The sequence below is a fragment of the Glycine max genome, chromosome 9 (genome assembly GCF_000004515.6).
Source record: "Glycine max cultivar Williams 82 chromosome 9, Glycine_max_v4.0, whole genome shotgun sequence".
NCBI lineage: Eukaryota > Viridiplantae > Streptophyta > Magnoliopsida > Fabales > Fabaceae > Glycine > Glycine max.
Window position 1 is genome coordinate 46,536,026 of NC_038245.2, and position 26,563 is coordinate 46,562,588.

Below are 26,563 nucleotides of genomic sequence, written 5' to 3' on the forward strand. Positions count from 1 at the left end.
TGTCTCTATTTATATCAGATTTTTTTTATGTATGATATTTATGTCATTTTATATGCACATCTTTTTCTTTTTCTTTTCATTTTCTATTCAACTAAACAATTTAATCATCACACTTATTATTTATTTTATTTTCATCAAAATTCTATTATTATTAATTTTTTAATGTATATTGGTAGCAAAGAAGATCAAATATTGTATAACTACATGCATCTATCTTAACCCCACCACTATACTTATCCTAATAGTTGTTATATTACTTTCATGTATGTTTTGTAGTTTGAATGCTAGGTCTCATCATAGCCAGCTGCTGGCATATAACTGCACATTCTAATGGTCATATGGTTAGGAAACTGGGTTAGATAAGCTGTATTTGTAGAAGGAATAGGCAAGCTAACAAACATGGCCTATATGTAATAGGGTGATTCTAACAGAATGAAAATGACAATTGGTGGTTACAATATAGCTGGACAAACAACCCAACATCCTAATCAATGACCGTTAGAGAATGCAGCTATATGCAAGCTGTGTTGAAATCTTTATATTTTGTTTGAATTCTAAATACCAATATACAACTAATTAGTATTTTACTTTGTAGTACATTGAACAGAAAAAACAGGAGAAATGTTTGCTTTTATATTATTAAAATTTATAATAAATAAATAAATATTTTTTAATGTATAAATTATATTATCATTAAAATTCATAATAGATAGAAAAATGTTTGTTTTTTATATATTAAAATTATAATAAATAAATAATTTAAAAATATATAAATTATATTTTAGATTTATAACAAATACTTTGAATTGTTATATAAGATTATTTTTTATTTTTTACCATTTCTCTTTTAAAAATATTGAAATTTAATTTAAAGATAAAAATTAAAATAGGTTGAAAGAAAATAGACTACTAAGAAAATCAAATATACGAATAAAGATAGAACAGGAATAATTTGAAATGATTAAGAGAGATTTTTTGGTAGCTGCAGATGTAGTGTGAGAAACATACATCTAATTTAGAGAAGAGAAAGGATATTGAAGATATTTAATATAGAGAGTGAAAAGAGTGAGAATATCACCCTCCAAATTATTTATTCTAATTTTTAATATAAAAGTAAATTTAGACTCTCATGTTGAGGCTTTGGTCCATCCTTGTAAGAAATAGAAGAATACAACATGTATTCACTATATAGAAGCCATAAAAAAAGAAGACGACAAAAAATACAAACGTATTCACTATAGCTAGAAGCCCCTCGATTTCTTTTTTAAAAAGTTAGATTAGATTTATTTTGTAAGTATAAGGAAAAAGTCAGGGTGGCATGGGGCAAATTAATTTGCATGAAATATCAATTCCTTCACTTTTGATTTATTTCCTCCTCTTCTAATTATTCGTTTGCTTATCTTCTAACCCACCGAAAAATGGAACAGTGATATACTTTTCACATATTTTCTAACCTGACTCACTCTTTTTGGGAGAGAGGGAAAGAGTTAATAGAAGGTCAATACAAGTCGAGATGGATTAATCATTTCGTTATTTCTACTAAAAAATTAATTTGTACTCAAATATTAAACTAATATATTAAAAAAAATTATATTCCTTATGCCTTTTCACGAGTGTGCTAGCTCTTCAAACTTTTATATTAAGCATGAACCCACAATGATTTTTTTATTAGAATTTAAGTTAATGATATTTAGGAGAATGAACAGCAAGTGTTTGTCCTCGAACTACTTGATTATGAAGTCTTTTATTTTGTTTTTCTTTTAAAAAAATTTAAAATTTCAAGGATGTTTCTCCTTCCCTCATAAGTCCTAAGGATGGAAATAAGTAATTTGTCGAGTAATTATAACTTTAATTTAAAGTTTTTTTTACCATCTTAATTAAGTTAAGTTTTTCTTAAAAACACTAATTGAATTATAGATGCGAAATACTAAAATATGTCCCTGTTTAATACTTAATAATGGACATTTATAAAGTGCCAGATTAGATACATACTATCCTCTCATATTCCTTCATGTGGGAAGTATCACATTACGTCAAAGAGAATCAAATAACTAAATGTGTGTTTGGATACAACCAAAATTGTGATAAATCCAATAATATCACACAAAATAGGTGATTTTTCTAAAGTAACTTCCAGGAAATCAAGGACACCGTGGTTTTAAAATTAAATTTGATTCACCACACGGCCATTCCAAACATACCATAAGTCCAATACTTATATATATGATTTTCTATGAGCAAAACATATTATATAAGACAAAAATATTTTATATGAAAATTAAATGATTAAATCTAGATTGCATAACTAAATATAAATAATTAAGATTTAATATTATGTAAGTTTTTTTTAAAGTCATGTGATCTTTTAATATTAAATCTTAATCTTTTATATATTATTTTATAATTTAGATTTTCTTTTCTCATTTTCACATAAGATGTTTTTCTTTTAGCCCAATAAAATTAAGGCGATTACATATGAATTGGTTTGTAAAATTAAGGTAACTAAACATGAATATATATATATATATATATATATATATATAATATAATACCATAACAAACTGTTATTTATTTATTTTTCTTTGGTAAATACAAACTGTCATGTATAAATATGTTCATTGACTCCTATAATAATTATATAAAAACTGATTAATTGGCAATATAGGTGTCTATTTAACTGAAATAATAGTAGGGAATTGCCGGTTGTTAGCAAAAATGCTAAATTTGTGTACAGTAGATAACTAGCGGGAGAAGCAGGAAATGAAAAGAGAAGGACTAGAATGGAGGAGGCCCCACCAATGTGTAGCTGCACGTGATCATGCTTCATTCATAAAAGCTTCAAATGAAATTCTCAATCTCAGCTATCTCTTTCACTACATAACCACTGGGTCACAGAGACATGCCACGTGGCATGTCGTTTGCTCAAGGAAAATTGCATGTGATTATCTCAGGCCAATGAGAGACACACCTTCACACAATGCAAGCACTAGCCCTTTCCCTCTCACGAACTTGTGTCCCTAACAAGGATCAAAATGTGAATGTTCACTCACACTTTGGGTTCCTCTCGAATCCGTCAAATCAACACAATTTTATGCTACTTTGCATTCTATTTGGTATAAGTACTTTTAATTGTTTTCCTTTTGTTCCTCTTAAGCTATGCTAATTTCGTGTGGATTAAGAATTAAGAGGGTGGATTTTATGGAACGATTTTCCTAATTAAGGACATTAAAGTCACAGTGAACCATCATTTCATTAATTCTGTCCAAATTTGTTAGTAGCGCCCTTTTTTCCAATTAGCCTGGGTGCTGACCAATTATTGCATGCCATGTCACACAATGCAGTGTTGACTCAAAGTTAATACACAGCAACTGTGGCTGACCGGAAATAGTTATTAACATAGATTTAAATATGATTTGGTTCTTTATAATTAGATGTAGTAAGATGGACTATCCGGCCTAATATATATCTAGAGTCCTCAAAATAAATTGAAATCGGTGAGTTAATTTAACCCACCATAAGTTTGAGAACTAAGTTGGATTGATAAAAATTAACCTTTTATAAAATAGTTCCAAAAAATTATCCAGATTTGAACTCATGGTAAGTTAGATTGACCCACGAATTTATTTAATTCTTAAAAAAAGAAATCACTTCTCCTCACTTGTTGAGTTTGTGATTGTGTACTAAAATAAAAAACTCACAAATGGACTAAATAAAGCATTGACTTTGTGTAATGCTCAAATTAAAGGAATTTATGTTGGAATATGTTTTTTTTTTTTTATAATTATAGGCAGGTTAGGTCCAATGGGCTGAATTGATCCATTCTAACAGTTCTACTAACAATATTGGCCTGATGTGGGATGCGAGTCATAACAATTGAGTAAATATTTAGATTTAATTAATTTGACATTTTAAAATGAAATTTAAGTCCTATAAAAGTCTAATTTTTAGGGATTTTAGCGGATTTTTGTGGGCTAAGTCAAAATTTGGTTAGAATTAGATTAAGCTAAAAAACATATGTTCTCACTACTAGAAACATGTGATTTAGCAACTGACCTTTTTTTTATCACTAATAGTATAAAATCAGTCGCTAATCTATTGAACGATCAAAACAAAAATTGATTGGAAAAGGTCAAGTCGCTAAACTATCAGCGACTGAAATAAATAAACACTAATTTAGAGTCCAAATTCATCGGTTGCTGAAGAAAATGCATGATTGGCTGACAATTTGGTCACATTGATCGAAGGTGACTTAATTAGCCATTTATTTTCAATCTCTTGTTCGGTGGCTAAAGTTTTAAATGATAAAAAATAATTAAATTTAAATCTATCGTTGGTTCGGTGGGTAAAGATTTAAAAAGCTTAAAAAATAAATTTAAATCAGTCTCTGATTCAGTAAAAATTTAAATAAAATAATAAACATTAGCGACCGAGTTTAACTCAATAATAAACCACCAAATTCGGTTGCTAAGTTTTAAATTACTATAATTAAATTTATTTATTTTTAATTAATGGTTTCTATATCAATAGAAATTAAACACCCACAAATAAACACAATTTAAATTAAATTCTATACACGCAAATACTTACACATAAAATGAAAATACATTTTTTTCATTGGAATTATGTGTTATACAATAGCGATTCCCTAATCAGTTAAGACTCAATTTAAATCCATAATCCTATATCTCATTAGGCAAACTCAGGTTGACTTTATTAGTTAGTTTAACCTATTTTGTCACCTCTTTCTATAATATACTACCTTTTTTATCCTTTTATTTTGTTATAATCCTTATTTTCACTTACTTCCACTCACTTAAACTTCTTTTCTTTTTCTTTGATGTATTTATTTCCTTAAGAAACCTTTTGGAGATTTATTTGCTTTGGATTTTGATTAATTAAGGTATTGTATTTGTAGTGCCTAATGCCTATTTATGTTTTACATGACTACATGACATACATTTGTGTTGGACAATTATTGAGTTGGTATATTAAGAATTTCTATAAATTAGTAATTATTTTCAAGATCAATCTTAATTTAAGAGTTTTAAATGAAGTTAAAATGAAATATTTTTAGTTGAAATGGAAAAGTGATATGAAACCGCCTCTTGAGTTGTTACAAATAACAATACAAAAACATTTACACTATTAAAATATTATCTTAAATTTATGTTTTAGTCCATATAGTATCATGATATTGTAAAATTTTGATTTTTCAATTATTGTTTTTAGCAATTTTGATCTTTAATATTTTTTTATTGCATAATTTTAGTCCAATTATTAGTCAACATTATTTTTTAAATGAATTTTACTTGATGTAATATTGACATGTAGATGTGACAATTTTATACCTTGAGATCACCCAAAATAAGCACCATAGCCATTATGTTTCTCTTATCAATCAACATCTTTCGGTACAAAACCACATATTTACCATAAGTTGCAACCCAAGAGCACAACGAAGACTTAACATGAGCCATTAAGATCTCTCATTGCCATGCACACACCTTGAACAAGATTGTCCAAGTCTAACCATCACGCTACACCTTGAACAGGCCAACAACAACGATGATCGAGCACCTAAACACACTAAACCAAATTCATGTGGCACCAACTAATGAACCGAACACTCCATCACCGTGTCATGTGCACGGTACCCTCATACCACTTGAGCATCATCCCCATTGCTTCGAATCTATTCACCATGGTTTCACCTATGAGCTAACAACAAATCAAAGCAATAAGGTCCATGTTCTAGGCTGTTCCTAGCTTCTGCGATCAACTAGGAGGTGTCGTCTAATTGCTTTAGTCTTTTTTTGCTACCATGTATGTGAGCCGGCCTTTTTTATTGAATGTGCCATATTTGGTTTGCAGGCTACATTGTGGTGTAACTGACCATTTTTTCTCTATGCAGTTGTAAATATGTTTTTGTTTCATTTGGATTAATAACCTGCGTGCACATCTTTGTCGTCCTTTTCATCTTACATGTGTTTTTTTTTTTTTTTTTTTTTTTTTTTTTTTTTTTTTTATGGTTCACATGTCATGTACTCCTTTGATATCTTGTTTCTATCAAATGCAAGGCTTGTCTAGAGCCCTTTAAAAAATTAATTAAAACGAAGTTACAAGAAATATGGCTTGTAGGGCTTGTAGTAATGTAGTCCTTTAACAGTTAAGATAAAATATTAATTAAATAAAAACTTGAAATGATAAATAAATATTTTTAAAATTGTGTTCATAACCCAATTTTTATTCTATCTTTGCATTTATTAGATGTGACTTTTACAATAATAGTAATTATTTTCATAAGAGTGAAATTATGATCCTTAGAGTATTCTGATTGTGTAATTTTGGTTTCCATTAATACGCCAACATATCCGTCAAACTGTCATATCATTCACCACATCAAAATTTATTAAAAATAATATTAGTAGACCAACGGCTAAACGATACCTAATTGAAAAATGCTAGGAGCCATAATTGATATTTTTTTTGTAATCGTTGATATCACTGATGAGGTATATATATAGTGTTTTGTGTGTAGCTAGAGATATATTTGTTCTAGAAATGAAATATATTGTAAAGAAGCTTTATTGATATTGTATTCAGGGTCATTATAAGTTTTTGTGGACTTTATAAAACTCATATTTCTTATATAAAAAAAATTTATTTATAGATTTAACATCCTAATTTCAAAAGAGAACACATATTCTAAGATATTTTAAACAAATTCATAATATTTTTAAATTTAAATAATATCCTAACGATTTAAAACAAATAACAAATTCTGAAACGATGAACTAAATTATTCTATCCAAACTAAAGATATCATATATATTCCAACAAAAAAAATTAAAAGATTAAAATTACACAATTATAATAATACATGAACAAGAAGTGAATTTAAGCCTTGCTAGGACATTCTAATTAAATTGAAATTTGGTAATCTTGCTAGATAACATCCTTTAATGAAAGAGCAAATCCGTGAATGTTATGGCCACCAGTGTTTTCAAGTACAATCACATGGAATTCTGTGATTTGCGGAGAAAATTTTCATATAGCCCCTGAATGAGGAGCGTCAGTTTTCCATAATCACATGTTCGTGCTTATAGAGACATGTACATGAAGGTCCACTTTGTTTACTTAAAAGCAAACACACTCTTATAATCACACTTGAGATCGAACCCCAATTTGGGGGCACGCACGGAAGTGAAACCTACGTTCTCTCTCTATACTCAGAAAAGTTCGAAAATCAACATTTTCCAAGCGTAAGAGATGTTATATACATATGCCAGAGGAAAATACACTTCATTTTTTTAATTAATAAAAAAGAATATCGTAGAAACTTCTAGGATGCGTTCGAGCTCTCGTTATTCCAGCCTGTTTTTGTTTTGCAAGTTTTTTTTAAGTGCCTATATTTTCTTTTTTCATGTTGGAATGCTCATAATTGAAATTAAAATTACTCGTACATTCTGTGAAATGTTTCGTTTCATGTTTTCGTTTAAAATTATACCATCATAAGTGAATTTTCCTTGTTCCATGTCTCTCTTTTTTCTCTTGTTGTTGGATGCTCCAATTGATCATAAAGAATTCAAGTCTCCTTATGTTTTGATAAAAAAAAAACATGTTTGCTTTTTCCAAACGAGTAACATGACTTCTTTTAATTTTAAATTTCATTTTTTTTTATTATTAAGAATTCAGGGAAGAGAATGCACTAATTGAACAAGTGATTTTGTCCTTTTCAGATATGCATGGGTGCAGGTTTTGTTTAATATATTTTTTCTCTTAAATTCCATCAGAGGAGAGCCCAGATTGTTATTGCACTTGAACTTTTAAAAAAAGAATATAATAATTGTATTTTCACACTCCAATGAGCTTTGAACGTGAAAGAAATATGAACAAAAGAATAATATACATAACAAGTGAAGTGATTAAATAAAAATAAATGTAAAATAAATATAAAAATCAATAACAAAATTTGGATGTAATTAATGTTTTAAGTATATTTAGTGTTATTATCTGATTAACATTGAAGTTTTAGTTTTTTTTAAAGAGAAGTTTTAGTTTGATAACCTATATAATAAAAATTTCTATTAAACGTGAAGATAGACTATTAAGGTGAAAATACTGTTAAAAGTTAACATATATTATTTATAATACAAATAATTAAAAGTTTGAATCAAGACCAATCTCTCCTGATAAATATTTTTCTATAGATATCATTTCAAGAGATGAAAACTCTCTAACCACATACTTAAAATGTTCCAAATATATTACTATTTTTTTTCTTTTTATTCCCTTCATTCATGAACTTTGGTTATTTTAGTATTTTATTTTTATTTTTGAACCTTGTTCATATTGGAATTTCAAGATGTAATTCTGTATTTTTTTTAAAATTTATTTATATTGCTATATAGTGAAATAATTAAGAAGATCAATCATCAATCATTTTTATTTTCACAAGATATTTACAGTGCAGTACTAATACTACTTAATAATATTTGCATTGAAAAAGAACACTATCCCATCATAGGATTTAATAACTGATAATACACTAGCTAGGGGCTAAATTATAAATTGGAGTAAGTTGATTACAAATAAAGTAATTAGAGATATAATATAAAAATTTGTAAAATACCCAATTAAGATATTTCAGTCTAAATTTATATAAGTTAAATTGTGTGAAAAAATCTTGAGCAATCAAAATTTAGAAATGAAAGAAGCAATAATTCATGAATAAAATCTAACAAACGTATTGTGTGATTGATACTTAACTATGCTCTTTAAGTATGCCATTAAATGTTGATTTACAATTTATTTGAATGAAAAAAATTATTAAAAATATCAATCTTTTTGAATAAATCTTAATTCGTGTTTCAAGAGGTAAGTCTCTAGTACTTCTTAGCAAGAAATACCACGAACACCCAAAATCTAGAAAACAATTAGAGTTTGGGGATGTCACAATTGATTTTGAGTGTTAATTTAATTAGCAATCTCTCTTATCTAAATTTAAAACACTAACTACTAAGGCTACTATACTCCTTTGCTTTCCAGATGCAATGGCCAAATCAATGTTTTCTCGACATCCAACATTGCTGTCTACGTTATTGTTCTCTCTCTATCTCTCTCCTGTCCTCGTGGTCCTTGCCCTTCCTTAATTATATCTCTCTCTTCTTATCACTCTCCATTCTCATACACAACACTCTTCTCTTCTTCCTCCTACTCCCCTATATATCTCTCCTCCTCCTTCCACTAACACCATGTGTTTTATTTCCTACTTTCCAACACAACCATTAGTTCTTAATTTGTTTCCTCTTGCTTCCTTCTCCTTCTAAATTATTATTACTAGTACAACTTATCATATATATATATATATATATACCTCTGGTTATAGCAGCAAACTAGGCTAGCTTAGCTTGCACTTTGAAAATATATATACACAGACCAAGTACAACCCCAAGCTCTAGCTAGCTAGGGACATGTCTAGCCGAAGATCCAGACAACATTCAGGGTCTACAAGGATCTCCGATGACCAAATCATCGAACTTGTTTCCAAATTGCGCCAACTTGTTCCTGAGATTCGCAATAGGCGATCTGACAAGGTACGAAACATTATCTCTCCCCTTATCATCACAATCATAGCTAGATACTCTAATGCCTGTTTGGAAACTCGTTGAGAAATAAGAAATCACCTTTGTAATGCCAAAGTTATAACTATTAGAACAAATTACACTCACACCCTTGAAGTTTTGTGAAATTACACAATATTATCTAAGTTATTGACACTAAAAAGCAGTATGTATCTATTAACTTCTCAGTAAACATGAAAAATCGTATTTGGTGTGTGGAACCAAAGTAAAATTATATATAGTCATACATATTTACAAGTAGTTTAATTAATTTAATTCTTTATTACTTTTCCTTGAAATTTTTTAGTGGTTCCTTCACATGGTATGGTATGTGTATCTAGCTTAGGCTGGAGCTTTTCTGGCTCATAGAAAAACATATATATTCAACTTCACGTATGCTGATAAAGATATACTATATCTCTGTTATACAAACACAGAAACAACTTGCTTCTTTGTTACTGTACATGTGAAACGATAGAGTAGGATTATGCTACCGATCATAGTGGCATGACTCGTGCTGAACATGTCAATTGTATTATAATAAACGACGAGTCCAAGGATAGTCAGAATTTGACCCGTATATTGAGGACCAAGTTCCAAACAATTCCAAAATCTATACAGATCTCTTAGACTTTAAAGCGTTCCCATTGACTGTATAAATATATACTGTATTTACAAAGATAAAGATAAGATATTATATGTATATATGTAACAACTATACTAACTTTTAGCGTACACATTTCTTCGCCCATTTCATTATTTTAACTGCTGATGCACTATAACTACATACTCACTATAATTTCAGTTTATTTTTTAAGTAGTGCTATATTATAACTTAATTATTTCCATTCTTTAAAAAATAAAATAAAAATGCTAACAACAGATATAGCAATACAACCAGTATTTTTTATTTTTATAAATATCACATGTATGTCTTATCGGTCATAGATAATCATTATAGTAATAAAATTCTTTTTTTGAATATAAATATAATTACATATTCACATTCTAGACTAAAAAATATTGATTAAGTTGAAATAATTTGTAACGCTGATACAACCAGTATATATAATAAGTAATGCAGAACCCCAGAATAGAAAAAAAGCCATAAAATCTGAAGAAATTAGTCAAGTGGTTAACTTTGACCAACTCATGCATGAAATGAAACGAATCTTTCCTTGTGGACTAATAGGAGGAGCATATAGTCATAATAACAATTTGGTCAGATAGCATGTGTTGGACTCTTAGCATATATGCTTCTTCCTTTCTCATTCAACGCAACCAGTGTTTTTCAGGCAAAGTACAACATGTTTGTGTGTGTGTGTGTGTGTGTGTGTGTTGCAGAAAGTGTGACTCGTAGGTAATCAAGAACACTGACTTTGTTACCAGTGCAGGTTTCAGCGTCGAAGGTCCTACAAGAGACCTGCAACTACATCAGAAGCTTGCACAGAGAGGTGAGTGACTTGAGCGAGCGACTGTCTCAGTTGTTGACCACAATTGATGCTGATAGTGCTGAAGCTGGAATCATTAGGAGCCTACTTAATCAATGAGAGTGTTATGATTTTATTTTTTTAATTCAAAGAGGGTGTTGATTAAATTATTATTATTATTATTATTATAAGAGTATTGTACTTCATTCTAGGTGTGCTGAGAGCCTGGGGAGAGTGCAGTTTTTGAGGCTGTACCTCCCATATGGCAGGTAGGGCATTTTCATAACTAGTTGCTTTTCTCTTCTTTTTTTTCCAATAAAAATTAAGTGCTTGTATCAGCTACATATTTACGTATGTGCCTCTTTTTATGGATGGCCAAAATCTAGCACTTGTTAAATTTATTAAGCTTCTTACTAGTTATGCGTACTTTTAATATGTGTGTGTGTCTTCTTACTAGTTATGTACTTTTAATGTGTGTGTGTGTGTTTATTCTGTATCAATATAATTATGAATTTTGTTGAAGTTGATCGTATTTCGCTCGAACAAAATTATATGTGAGAATAAATACCTGGTCTAAAAAAATGATTATGAGGTTATGTGTAGATTGAAGTACTCGTGCTAAACACTACTCAATGTAACGGAAAGTGTTTGTGTGGATAAATATGTTAGTTAATGGAGATTGTAAGTGTAACATGAACATTTTGGAAGACCGGTTTTAATTACTTGGGATTATGTCGGCAAAGTTGGGTTCAGGTTTCTATAATAAGGCCTGAAAATATTTGACGTGAGTGAGTAGTTTGGTCTAATGTTGGACGGTTTTGGTTAAATAATATAAAAATCTACACTTTAGACTTTGTGTTCAGAAAGAGACACTTAATTGAGACAATACCCTCAGAAAGTGTCTTCGTTCACAAGTGAAAAGTGAAAGAGGGTTTGGAATCTAGTGGTTATTCAAGGGGAAGGATGCTTTATTTTCTTTTGCCGGTTTTTTGATGTAACGATTTTATTTAATTAGTTGTTTTTTTTCCCTATATAATTTTGTCTTTTTTTTGTCATTCTAAAGTAGTAGCGTAATTGTGGGAAAGTAACAACAACAGTACGAGAGTGAAATCACTGAAATGAATGTTTACTCTGTTAGCAAAGGATTAAGAATATTCGACCGTCTTTCAGTGTACACACTTAAAACAGGATTGGAAATAAGGGAATCTATTAATTAATTGACATAATAATATAAAATTTTTCTGATTTATTTTTTAAAAAAACTATGTTGGATTATAGCAAACTAAATTAATTCTTCTTATTGTTTTGGATTTAAACCCTGTTGCAGTGTCGCGTCCTATATCTACATTACTAAAGGGAATAATATAAAATAAATTTTGAATACTATAGAAAAAAATCAATAAATTTTTTTCCACCTTTCTAAATGAATTTTCCTTATACAACATTCAAGTGTTCTAGCTTTGACATCGGTATCAAATCAAATTGGATTATATATGTGTTGATAGAGAAATATTTCGTGTCGAGAATATGTGTCAATTTGATTTTGTATCTCTATTCGAGTTTCTAATGAGACGTTTTCACTGTTTGATTTCAAATGGGAATATAGGGATTTAAAATAAAGTCTTTTAAGAATTTTAATAAGTCAGCAACGTTTACTTTTTAGTTAATGACATGTGTATGAATCAAAATCATAATTCTTTTTACTATTTTAAAGAATACTTCAATTCGAAATTGCTTCTCAAGAAATCTAAATTAGCTAATAAAAAATATTTCCTAACACTCAGGAAATTTTATGTATATTAACACCTAACAATATTATGCATATACAACCGAAATTTAGTTTACGCTGTAAAAATTTAATAAAAAAAAGCTTGAATCGAAGTATTAGACATGCATTATATGTGAGAATACCAGGGAAGAATGATTGTAATTGTTTGCTTCTAAAAAAATAGTTGTAGCGCACGCGCACACATGAAATCACACATGCATGGAATAAAAAAAATTAAGCATTATATAAATAAGATTTTTTTTTTTATAAATTAAGTCTCAAGGATTTTGATTAAAATATGTATGAATGTATCATGATCACAAATTCACACTTACTAAGAAATCATTTTGTCATTTGGTACCTAATCTTCTCTTCTATATTTACAATGAATCGAAAGATGTTACAATATTGCTCGACCACCCTTCCCATCCATATCTCTTCATCCACGCTTTACCTGCCAATGACATGGTGTGTTCTCAATCGCAACATCATCAATTGATTTTAATACTTGTTGTCATTTTAATGTTTGGTGTCATTAATTAACTTCACATCCATTATCACCGACACGACCAAGTTATCTTGGCCACCACCACCTTCCACCGTGTTTGATTTTTTAAAGGTATTTAACATTCTGATGTCTGATGATTCATGTATCTTTGTACCCTTTTGATGCTTGCCTCACAATTATTGTTCACGGACACAACTTGTGAAAGTTTTAATCTCCCTAAACACCATCCCATTTCGATCCTGCATCATATTTTTTTATCAACGTTCATTCCGCTTGTTATATCACAGAAATTTCACTCTTTCTTTTCATATAAATATTAGTTGTTAGATTTCTCTTTGTTAATATATACTTTGCTTACCAGTATCATATATCATACTAATAAATAATTTCGTAATATAATATATACTGTCGGTGAGCATATATTTGTGTAATATGTCGTCGTTCAGAAATAACGTAAACTCACGCTACTTATTATAAAGTTCAATTTTAACAAAGTTTATATTAATGAGAACAAGCGAAACAATTGGTGTATCCTTTTTTCTGCAGTATATACAAACATTTGTCCGTAATATTTATTGGTATGTGATGGTATAACTTCAATATAATAGCTGAGACCACAAACATAATTATCATATGATAGTTTTACAGTAGAGTCTTATTTTTATATATTTTTTCTGTACAAACCATAAGCATTCTCCACTAGATAATTATGTTTAAACTAGATAAAATTACTAAATAATACAATTTTCTGTAAAGTTTTATTTGTATTTAACTGCATATTAAAATTTTGTACTCGAAATCATTGATCAAGTTAGAATAACTTGGTACCAATATAACCTTGTTTCTATATATTTGCTGTTCATATGTGTATATATTCCATGAGTTAGTCACAAGCCATTTACCCCGCCAAGTGCGGACTCAATCTCAGTATGATACAATATTTAATTCCAATTTAAAACAACGCATATAGCAAGAGAAACGTGTAAGTGAATCATACCACAAATTATTGAGCTGGTTACTGACACTTAATCTTTTCTATAGGTACTGAAGCTATAGCTATGCTTTGAGCAGAAATAATTAAGGTGGTGTGTGATATAGAGTATCTTGCTATCAAAGTGTGGCTTTACCTTGCAAGTTGCATGGAAGTTGCAAGAACACGCTAGGGATGATTGGTAATAAACAAGTCCTGCAAATGTTGTTAGGCCGACAATAGAGGAAAGGGACTAAACGTTTTTACAAGATCTTGTTGATGAGCCATATGATCCATACGCTGCAGTTGGAAAATGATACGTGAGAACAAAGCCTTGTGGTTGTGGCCATTCATTGTAAACCCTGCCCAAATGGATCAACTATGTCAGTCTAGAAATTGATATGTTTTGCTTGTATTACCACTCGTTTCAGCACAGGATATGTTCAAAGTCCAATAACTGAAATTTTGAACTTTGTGAGTGAAATGTGTAACTGTAGTTTTGGCTCTTTATGCTCGTCTATTTATATCAGCATATTCAAACAAATATGGTTTTTTAAGTATTGTATGTAAATGGTGGTATTATACTAGATCAAAAAAATGTTAATCGACAAGGATTGTTTTGGCAAAAATATTTTGAAGTGTTAGAAGTGAGTTAACTTTGAGATTTTTTTATTTTAATTTTTGAATTTTTTCACTTTCTTAAGATTTATATACCATGGAAAAAGGTAATAAAAATAATAAAAAATAAAATAAAAGTGTATTATGAACATATAAAATTTAACTGTAAATTGCTTTCTTTAATCTTGCAAGGCCAGTTAAAATATTAACATGTCATGTGATGCATATGTTAATTTGATAGTTGATGACGGATAACTTTGAAATCTGAGTTAATTTGATAATTAATTTTGATTAATAATGATTATAATTTTTTCACTTTACTATTGTTTTTAATGAAATAATGAAGAAATTAACATCTTTGTAATTTTTGATAAGCAAAAGTCAAAAGAAGAAGATTTCAAATGTTTTAGAGAAAAATTGATACAAAAATTGGAAGAAAAAACCTTAAAGAAAAGTTGAAAGAATTGAAGAGCTCGCTCAGCATGCAATTCAAGCTTAGTACTGACTCTCGTTTAGCAAGCAAGTTCAGGCTTAGCACGAACCAAAGGTGCGTTTAGCACGAAAACTCATGCTAAGCTCGAAGTAAGCGTAAAAAGTAAGGTACCCTAGACATATAAAAAGAGTAGGAATCAAAAGGAAAAGACATACCGAGTCTCAGAACTATATCTAGTAAAGAAATTCAAAGTCTGAGCACCTCTAATATAGGGAACCTTCCTTCTTTAGTCATTTCTCCCTTTCTTTCTTCTAGTCATCTAACCCCTTCTTTCATCCATATTATCCTCTAAAATTTAAAGTCTCTCATGGTTATGAGAGGTTAAACCTCTATTGTTGGGAGCCTGACAGACCAACTCTTGTAATGTAATTCTATCTATTATCTATTTAATGCAACTCTGTTTCTATTACTCTTATTTGTGTTTCTCTGTTTATTATGGTCTGATCATCCATATAATGTTTAGGGAGTAATGCATTGAAAAATGATTATTTTTTAAAGAACCAGAGAAGGATATCTAAATAAAATCATTACTAAAAATAGATTGATATTTGTTTTGCCCAATTTATGCATGCAATTTATTATTTTTATCTTTGTAAAGAAATTTGAGAGAAATGAATAAATAAGTTAGGCTCTTCATGTGGGAAACGAAAAATAGAGTGTCTTAGTAAATGTGGGTGAAAACAAGGATTTTATTGAATAGAGAAAATCATTAACATTGCATTACACCTAGTTTTGACATGTTAGGTCACAACATTATCACATTCTGAATTCATCTTTCTGCATTTAAATTATTGTTTAATTTTCTTGTTATTTCTTTGTTTCTCTCTTACTCCAATTTTCAGACTTATAATTCCCTATTTCTTCTAATTACTTAATAATTGAACTTGTATCACTTTAAATACAACAAAAATTCCTGTAGATTCGATATTCAAACTTTCGAGTCTTTTGTTACTTAAAACAAATTGATATACTTGTCAACAAGTTAAGAATGACTCTAAATTAAAAAAAATTCTTCTTCTAATATTTAACATAACTGAATATTTATGATTTGAATTCAAAATTATTAATTAAGAAAAAAAATTATGCAATTGATCCATGCATTTAATAATAAACATATCTCTAAACTAGTATTAATCGAAAACTTATTTAAAAGTGTGTTTATTTTATCATTTCAAATAAAAGTAAGGAAGATAATAATTTTAAAAATGGACATTAGATTGCTTAAAGGATAATCCAATCATGCACTGTATAGTTTCAATTTTTGTTTCACATTCTAATTTGATAATGATAAGCATCTTAATCTTATATTTTACACATTTTTTTTTATCATTTTAGTCATTAAACTATTTCATATACTAGTATAGACTAGTATAAATTTTCCAAAGAAGGTAAAGAGAGAGAGAGAGAGGAGAGTTGGGGTTGGATTGGGTGTGCATGGGCGTGTGAGAGTGTCAGGGTAATTAAGAGGCCGTACAAACATGCAAAGGAAGGGATAACCTGAATTGCAAAAATCATTGGACCAAAGTCGAGCCTTTTCTCAACAAACAGGCTCAGCTGAGCTTGTTACATCACCTGTATTGTGCACCAGGACACGAACTTCAATGTGTTCCAATCATACCATACGTGCCCAATGGGGCATCGCCATAATTATTAGTTTAGTTACGGGTTTTACCACTTTGTACTGAATTCCCTTTTCTTTCTTTTTTTATCTGTCCCAATCAAATTGCGTACTGTAAATTTCTGGTTATATTCATATTTTTTATGGACTACTTATAATATGTTGTTATTTGGTGAGAAATTTTTATTATTTCAAAGAATTTAATAATTTTACCAATAAGTGATTATTTTGAATAATACTGAATTCAGTCTCTTAAACAAAATTTTAAATTTGAATCTTCTGACTAAAATGTGATTAAAAAAGAAGATCATAATAAAAATAATCAAATCTTTTACTAGATATCAATTATCAATAAAATTAATGGGTATTTTATACTAGGATCATGATCTAAAAAAAATAATTTTCATTTGTTGGCTTTATTTTAAATCTTGAGAGGTATGAGGCTTTGTACAATTAAGAGCCCTTCCTGTTACCTTACACTATTATTGAGTAAATTGAGACAAATAAAACGATATGAACTATATATATAAATTAAATTAAATAAGAGTTGCATATAATGTTTATGCAACAAATGAAGGCCCTTAGAAGTTGGTGTTTTTATGTGGTAGTCAAAGGCATGTGTTTCGATCCATTCTTAAAAAAGTTGTCTGTGTGATGAATAAATGAAATCATGCAGTTGGATTATCAATTCATGCATTACGATGATGTTCAAATCAGATGCAAAAATATTTAATAGAATTTCAAAGAGTGGACGTAGTTTTTATAAGAAAGCGAATATGTCTGTCCTGAAAATCTGTGATATTCATCATTTTATACATTTTTCTACATATAGAGCAGGTTTGGCAAAAAATTATTATTACATTGTAAAGACTCTTTTCCTTTTAAGTATATATAACAAATATAACGTACAACCCTACAAACATAGTATACCCTAGAGGAGATGAGAAATAAAAAGGAAAGGATTGGTAAAGAAAAGAAAAGAAAGAAATAAACAGAGATTATTTATTGTTTTTTTTAATATATAGTACACCAAATTGCATTCTCATTTTAAAAACAAGAGTTAATAAAGTGTCTAAATTAATTATCTTCATTATTTAAGTTTAGAAGTAAATATAATTAAAAAAAAAGGTCTACCAAACTATTCAAGTTAAAATGACTCTTTCTTATATAAAAGTGAGAGTTAATAAGTTGTCCTAATTAACGGAATTCCTTATAAAAATGAGAGTTGACAAGTTGTCTGAGTTAAATGATCATCTCTCTAGATTAAATTGAGAAACAAACAGAATACTAATAAATAAAATTTAAGCTCACACAAAAAAAATAATAAATAAAATTTTATGAAAAATGGTCCACCATATGCAATGAAAAAAGATATGATTTCATTGGTCTTGTAATTTGTTTTATATTCTTGCATTTTATTTTTGTTGCTAACCACCTATTTTTGAATCGTAGCATTATATATCCCTAATTGTGTATTAAGGTCTACAATAGTCCAAGAAGCAATCAGTTTTTTTTTTTTTTTCCAAAAAGAAACTCATATAGTCCAATCCTTTGGAGCTCAAATCACTCATCAATCCAAAATATCAAGGTACTGGACTACATTGTTAACATATAGTCCAAGTCAAATTTCAAAATTTGAGTCCAGCGCTTGAATAAATAACCCAAAAAATTTGAGTTGAGATCTTGGCAAACGAAAAGGAAAGGGGCAATTGTTTCTTACACCTTCAATTTTGCTTCCTGCGTCCTTTTAAGCTTCGAGAACACCTATTTTAGAATGTAAATTTTTACATTCCAGGAAGTCTTTTTCGAAATATAAGTTTACATTCTGAATTAGGTGCAGGAAATAATTTGAGGGGTGAAAGAAGTAATTGTCAAGGAAAGGTTGTTCACTAATGGCCCATTTTTGAACCCACCCAGGCCTAAGACGCTCTCTTCTTTTATTTTTCATTTCATTTTATTATTATTTGCCACACCAAAATTGTTGCATGATTTGTAATTGTAATGTAAAAGCAATGATCATGTTCAGATGCTGATATAGGTGTACTAAACGAGTTCAGAGGTTGTTTTCCCACATTAAACTCATTCCAATTTTATGTACTACACAAGCCCATTCATCATAATTTTCACATTTCAAGTGCACCTAAGTGATGGCATTTCCTGGGTTGGCACAGAGAATACAGATCACAAGGAAAAACCTGTTTCTTCGACTATCACCCTCTTTCATTCTTAGTGTCTTATCTCATATCAAAGGTTCTCAGAGTGTGGCTCTAATACCATAAAGTAGTTTCTATTTGTTCTCAGAGCATCAATGTGTATATGGAACCGACTCCTGAAAATAGGAAACTATATGCAAAATCCAAGAAAAAGAAACTACCTAAATATGTATAATAAATATTTACTCTTAAAAGGTAGGAAATAAAATGTCAACACAATCTGATTTAATCCCTTTTTCTTTTACTGCATCTGATTTAATATACCTTAATTATCTTAATAAAAAAACTAACTACATGCAATACTAGGTTCTTTTTAATAATTATCTTGTCCTTTTAACTTGAGTAATATTTAGTACTTTATGAATATTTTACAATATAATCAAAATATTTTTTTTGACAAAATATCAAATAAGACGGACGAGAAGAGTATAATTTTATGAAAATTATCAATTAAGAAGTTAGTATTATAAAAATCGTATCTTTTTTTTTTTTTTTACTTCAAAAGCATAAATTATTTTGCATTAGCTAGGCAGCATCATCTCCAAAATGTTAACTGCAAAATTGAAGAAAGGATTGTATCTTTGTACTATATTTTTTGAAAAAAACATAAATTTGCATTAAACTCTTGAACAAAATCATTTCCAAAAAGTTAACTTTGAAAATGAAACGCAGCATAAAGTTATCGTTTTAATAGCCGACTTTGCTTATGCAATAATCTTTGCCACCAACCAGACTCCTCCACCAATGAGGAATCAACGGTGCAATCCTTTATTGCTCACACTTTTTGGAGAACAATATAAATATCACGCGCCATACCAGATGATTAAGAAAAATACTAATACTACTACTCACTAATAACACATTTATTAAAATTCAATGATTAAAATTTTTATTAGAGACATTCTCAGAAATTAGTAAATAATTTCAGACCTCTTAACAAAACAAATAATTTAAGATCTTCAATTATGATAAAACTCAATGCTCATTTTTATTTAAAATATTAGTCATTTGATAAAACTCATAAAAAATTATACTTTATAATAAAATAAATATTAAAAAATTTAAACAAGTACATTTTGAGATATCAAATCATTTTCTAAAATTACAATTACAACTCAAGTTAACCATCGATAATTTTTATTAGCTATCAATTATTTTAATTTATAATCAGAGAATAAAGTAGCTTATTATTATTATTATTATTATCAAATTTAAGAATTAAATTAATACTGTAATAGCTACCAAATTTAAAAGTTGAATGGATTAATTTAATGATAACTTAATAGTAAAGAATTCAATTTATTGTTCAATACTATCTAGAATTAAATTGATGGAATGGAATTGATACACGTACTTTATTACATGTATAAGAAACCAACCAGAATGCTACACAAGACAAAATGTTCAGCGCGTGAGATTCCATTTTACCATTTTCCATCGCTCCAATCACAAAATGAAACAATTCCACTTTGGATTTATTATCTGCTGACTCATATTCTCTCTCTCTGTCTCTCTCTCCAAACTAAACTAAACTTTCCTCTGCTTCAGTTTGCCGACAAGAACCGTCAGGTAAAGCACTTCCCCAGTTTTGATCTTGTAACACTTTTTCGGGTACTCTCTTTATAGTTTTCTTCAAATACTTTTGTTTTCCCACATTGATATTGTTCTTTTTTTTAATTGTTTTGTTTGATTTTTTTTGTTCTGTCTCTCTCTTGTGGATCATTAAAATTGTTTTTTTAAATGATTTTTATTGATGCTATCAATTTTGCTGAAGGGTGATCCTTCATATTCAAATTCCAAACCCAGTTAGAGATTTTAGAATTTGATTGAGTTGGATTCGTTTCCATTGGTTGTTGGAGTGTGAAAAAAATTCTGTCTTCAGTTAATGGGCACTCTTCATTCTCAAATGTGATAAATACGATTTCCTTGCATGTCAAGTGTTGATATGTGTGCTAAAATATTAAATAAGACGATTGAAATATATAGTCATGTGATTCATGACATAGTTCTTTGTCCTAAAATTGAGGCTGATATCTGTTGGGGACCACATAATATTTTGGATTTACAATCTCTCGTGGATGAAGTGAATGCAACTAAATGATAGATAATGTTTTCTATAATTTCACTGTAGTTCTGCTTATCTTCATTGTTTGTTTTTAACAATGCATGCCCTTATTAATGGAGAAATGAAAGGGAAAGGCAAGCCTATTCCCACCATCAGTTTCTGAAGTTACATCAATCATCCTTAATTCTTTCAGGGTCACTCTTCCTCTAAAAAAGTTGTCAAGTTTTTTACTTGCTTTGCTTTCTGCAGGTTTGTTGAATCTGCTTCTTTTTATTTCAATTTGGGATTGACTCATATGACAAGTATGTATAGTGGTGGTTACACTGCTCTAGTTACAAACTTATCCCCAAGAGCAACAGAGGATGATGTGCGCAATTTTTTCACATACTGTGGTTTGATTGAGCATATTGAAATATTAAGGTAATGTTGCTTAACCTTACTGGTAAAATTAAATCCCTGTATATCAAAATTGAACCTTCTGATAGGATATGTATGTGTGTGCCCCTTATTTAATAAAAGAAGAACATTATTGATTATTTGTTGAGTTATGAGTCCCTCATTCAGATTAGTATGGCGGACTACAAACATAATGACATGGTAAAAAAGTCAGACAGATAACCAATCAATAACAATTAGCAGACTTATAAAAAAACTCAATAAGAATTAGCATGCTTATAAAGAACATTTTAAAGATGTTAATAATGTGTTACTTTATTTTGCTGTATGCTTATAAAGATTTCTTGGAATCAATTTGAATAATAGCTTTTTTGTCATGGCACAGATCTGGTGAAAATGCGCCTACTGCATATGTGACTTACCGGGATGCTTATGCCCTGGAAACTGCATTATTGCTAAATGTAAGTTGCTTATTCTCTTACTTCCTAGTTCCTTGCCCTCTTGTTGGATATCATGGATTGACGTAAAATATAACCAATTCTTCTATTTCTTTCTCATTATCTTGCATTAGATTAATATTTGTAATCTATAACACATGAGCACACCATTTTGGTGCCGCATCAGTGTGAAGGACATGTGTCTAACAAAGTGACAATATGTTCAATGCACATCCATAAGTAGATAGTTTATAATTATTTTTATGACCCTTATAAGGAGAGTCACAGAGCAAATCAAGAACACACAAAGCTGTTCATTTCTCCCCAACTTGTTCATTTCGTCCCCCCTATCCCCACCTCCCTGAAACTGAGTTGGTGGATGTCCTCTTGGCCAACAGTGACGACAACAATGGTGGATAGCAAAATGAAGTTGATCATTAGATTCTCCATCTGCATTTTTTTTAATTGTGTGTGTACATTTACATGTGGTATATTATTAGTTCCACAAGGACAAGTTCATTTAGGAAAGTGTTTGGAAAATGTCAATAGAAATGAGTCAAATGATGCTCCATGTTTTCTAGACGAGGCTTACAAAATAGCATGTATCGCCATATATAACCTTTATTAAGATATTGTAAGACTTGAAGCTTATATAAATGCCCTTACAAATTATGAATTCTTTTCCTTTAAACTTTCAACATATGTAATACACACTCATATACACCAAGGAGATATAAGGTGAGTTGGATGATTAAGGGAGAAGGAAGAGGGGAAATGTCGTGGGTTTGATCCCCTCTGCTAACAAAACTAATATTATAACAAACATTTCCCAATAAAAAAAAACACTCTTATACACCATGTTGATGCCCTACAAGTTTTAGAATTTGACGTGTTCCCATGCTCTGTGTCCTTGTCAATGTCTAGGCTTCATAGTGTGTAATAGATGATGGTGTTTTGCTTTCCTGCTGAAGTGCAAGATGGATGTGAAATCTTGCTATATAAGTTTTTCTTTTGCCTTCTGATGGGGTAAATGGTTGTATTTTGTTTCTAGATGTATGCAAGTTCAGAATCTACATAATGATTAGTACCCTTATTGCATCCTGACCTTTCTTAACACAGTCCTACAAAGGATGATAAAAAATAATTTTATAAGAAATTTCAATTGCATTGCATTAGTGAAAATTTGTTACTTAGAAATTGTATTATTTGTGCCTCTTCAATCAAATTCATTCTGCGATGTTGCAGAAAATGAACTTTTCAGTGATGTGGCATTGTTCTCACTTGAATATTGTTTACTAACCTGCAAATTTTGGTTCAATTTTTTTTCAGGGATCAATGATATTGGACCAATGTATATTCATTTCACGCTATGAAGCTTATGTAAATGACTATGATAATTGGAGCAATCATGCATCAAATCCTGAATACAGTATTACAACCTCACAGGTAATCCTAATAAAATCCTTAGAAGGCTCTGCTGCTTTTAGTTAGACCAAAGTGATAAAAGAATTTTTCTATACATTCAAAAATATTTAGTTAATGGTATGATTATCTATTTTAGTTCACGGACTGTAGAATATGGTGACCCCATGAGTTTAGTGAGGCAAATTCAATGCACTTTGTAGTTGGCTTACGGATTTCTATCTTGATCTATCACTTCTTGCTGTTAGTAGTTTTACATATTACCTTATTTTTACATTTTAAAAAACAGTAGTGAATCAAGTAATCTGGTACCAAATACCAACTTATCCTGAAATCTTCACAACAATCTTCCTTTATAACGTGTAACTAGTGGCTTACTTATTCCATCTTTGTAACGGATTTTACAACATGCATCATTGAGGCCTGTGGACATGATTTTGTTAATGGATGTGGTGTGAAAATGTTATTCTAAAGTCTAAAGATACTCTTAGTTACTGTTGGGGTCAATCATTGATTAAGTTAATGTTGTTTTCATTGACAGGATGTTCACATGGATAAGTTTGTTGCTTCCCCTGGAGAAGCACTAACTATGGCTCAGGTGGTTGTCAAAACAATGGTGGCTAAGGGATATGTATTGGGCAAAGATGCATTTGTCATGGCAAAAGCTTTCGATGAATCTCATAGTGTATCATCTACAGCAGCAACCAAGGTTGCTGAACTCAGCAATAAAATTGGGTTGACTGATACCATTAATTCAGGGATTGAAACTTTTAAGTCTGTGGATGAGAAATATCATGTCACAGATTTCACCAAATCAGCTGCAACAGTGACAGGAACAACAGCTATAGTCGTTGCATCAGTTACCGGAAAAGCTGCTGTGGCGGCTGGAACTGCTATAGCCAACAGTAGCTACTTTGCCAAAGGTGCTCTTTGGGTTTCGGATGTGTTGACACGTGCAGCGAAAGCGGCTGCCGATTTGGGTCAGAATGAAAAGAAATGAAACTCCAAACATAAACTGCTGTCTAATATGTTAACTTGTTGAACACAAACAAATACCAGCATTTGTTTGTTGCTATTGTATTATAAGACACGAACTTGCTTTACATGTGTGGCTACTCATCTGGTGCAAATGTTCATATCAGTAGTTTTGGAGAATCCATGGTAAGCAGCCACTTATTTGTGTACCCTTTTAGAAAATATAGCATATGGTACAATGTAAGTACCAAGGTTCTTCTTGTCTACTTTCATATTCAATGTGCCTAAAATATATTAAGTTCATATTTGGGATGGATTAATTTTGGGGGAAATAGTATTTTTTTCTCAAAAGCTCTCTTAAGTAGCTGGTGGAGAACTCTTTTTAGGAGATCTAGTGTCCAATGATTACTTGAGTAGTCGCGACCAGATAAAACTAGTTGTAGTTTAAGCCTGCACAGTGATTATCAGGATGGACTTCTGTTAGTAGTTCGAACATGTCGTTGGCGTTTTGCTCAGTAGTAGTAGGGGTGTCTTCCCATTCTACCATATTTGTAATATAAGGAAGAAAAGAACTCTCTTAAGATGTTAATCAGAAAAGGAAAAGTGTTACTTTGCTAAAATAACTTAAACTAAATTTGTACTTGATGTCTGAATTTTGGCATGTTAAGCTATGTATGAAAGAAGGCAGTTCCAACTAGACGGTGGATTGCTGTTACAAGACACATGCAAAATGTACATTCCTTGTCTTCATAAAAAAAATAATTAATTTCAGGTGTAAGCATCAACACTCTTTTCACGCTGTCTACCACACAGGGTTGTTACTTTCAAAACATAAGCAACCAACAATTTACATAACGTGTGAACTACTTTCTAATATTTATCTACTGCAATTGATTCCTTGCCAACTCCATTGTTATTCTTTTATAGGCATCCCAGCCAGCATATGCATATCCCATTGCAAACAATTCATCATTACGACCCAACCACTATTTTGCCGTAGCCGACTTACTTTGGTCCAATAATAGTAAGTTACATGAATTGATATCAATTATTTATATATGTAATTTTTCTCATTGGCCTTTATCCCGTGTCAATGGGAAAATGTAACCTCATTTATCCATTCTTTTTATTTTATTTGTTAAAAGTACAGATTTATATTTATTACTTGTATAATGAATCCGTGGGGGATTGGTTTTGTGGGCTTGTGTTGGTTGAATGGGTACTGTCAAAGTGTGTCCCCTTCTTGAGTGTGGCTAGGTGCACTAGTTTTATTGCTAGTGCACCTAACATTTTTTTGTTAACTTTAAAATTGTCCTACGTCGAAGGTATGTGAGTTCATGATTGATTCGTATAAAATATACGGATCATGTAATTTGATTCATATGACTCATACAGATCAATTTGAGTGGATGACATTTTTGTCCATTCACTTAAAATGTTGGGTGCACCTAGCATCAATCCCTCTTTTTGTACTCCTACAACAATGAACCAGTTGTCATTCTTTAATTACCATCATAACCAGGTAGTGGCTGGTTTCTTTTTTCATATATGGACTCTTTTCTATAGTAATGATGTTAGTATAAACTTTTTTGTTGCACATATTCTTCAAGTTATTCCTTTTAATTTAAAATGACAACTGGTTATACTAACAAAATGGAAAAATGGACATAGTTCTAGTAAAAATTTACTCCCACTAAAAGGTATAACGAGTTTTTCTATGGACTACCATGCCAAGAATATAATAAAAAAAAACTCTATTCGTAAACATCAATAGTCAATTATAATTAAATGAGTTTGAATATAGTAAGAGTGTGTTTGGATGAACCAATTTTAAATTCTAAAGAATTTTAAATTTTGAGAATCTCAAATGCTTCAATTTAAATTTCTTTATTTTTAAAATTTTGTGTTTGGATACCATGACTGTGCTGCTGAACCAGCTTGAAGAACCTCATCAACTGATTCTTCTCCTTTAGCGAAAACTTCTTGTCTCTGAAAATCGCTCCTCGAGAATTCGGCACGTTTGCCAA

At 30.1% G+C, this 26,563-nt stretch overlaps 2 protein-coding genes across 5 annotated transcripts; both read left to right on the forward strand.

Annotated features, from left to right (window-relative positions):
* The first annotated feature begins 9,055 nt into the window (after positions 1–9,055).
* On the forward strand, positions 9,056–11,454 carry LOC100796852 (transcription factor PRE6). Its single transcript, XM_003534406.5, has 2 exons — positions 9,056–9,596; positions 11,018–11,454. Exons 1-2 carry the CDS (start codon positions 9,474–9,476, stop codon positions 11,171–11,173), a joined length of 279 nt encoding a protein of 92 aa, XP_003534454.1. The 5' UTR covers positions 9,056–9,473; the 3' UTR covers positions 11,174–11,454.
* A 9,306-nt stretch (positions 11,455–20,760) lies between these two features.
* LOC100797381 (RNA recognition motif-containing protein) lies at positions 20,761–24,856 on the forward strand. Of its 4 annotated transcripts, none has more exons than NM_001255747.3 (5): positions 20,761–20,810; positions 21,556–21,726; positions 22,088–22,163; positions 23,469–23,585; positions 24,103–24,856. In NM_001255747.3, the coding sequence occupies exons 2-5, from the start codon at positions 21,602–21,604 to the stop codon at positions 24,559–24,561; spliced, it is 777 nt and encodes a 258-aa protein (NP_001242676.2). In that variant the 5' UTR covers positions 20,761–20,810; positions 21,556–21,601; the 3' UTR covers positions 24,562–24,856. The 4 variants fall into 4 exon arrangements, with proteins under 4 accessions (NP_001242676.2, NP_001358361.1, XP_040860743.1 ...); NM_001371432.1 differs by having other exon boundaries at positions 20,799–20,852; XM_041004809.1 differs by lacking the exon at positions 20,761–20,810 and adding an exon at positions 20,878–21,470.
* Positions 24,857–26,563: the final 1,707 nt, after the last annotated feature.

Coding starts and splice junctions, on each gene's coding strand:
- LOC100797381 (NM_001255747.3), top strand. CDS start 21,602: ATGACAAGTATGTATAGTGGTGGTTACACTGCTCTAGTTACAAACTTA. Junction 22,164..23,468: donor AAACTGCATTATTGCTAAAT/GTAAGTTGCTTA, acceptor ATTTTTTTTCAG/GGATCAATGATATTGGACCA. Junction 23,586..24,102: donor ACAGTATTACAACCTCACAG/GTAATCCTAATA, acceptor TTTCATTGACAG/GATGTTCACATGGATAAGTT.
- LOC100796852 (XM_003534406.5), top strand. CDS start 9,474: ATGTCTAGCCGAAGATCCAGACAACATTCAGGGTCTACAAGGATCTCC. Junction 9,597..11,017: donor GCAATAGGCGATCTGACAAG/GTACGAAACATT, acceptor TTACCAGTGCAG/GTTTCAGCGTCGAAGGTCCT.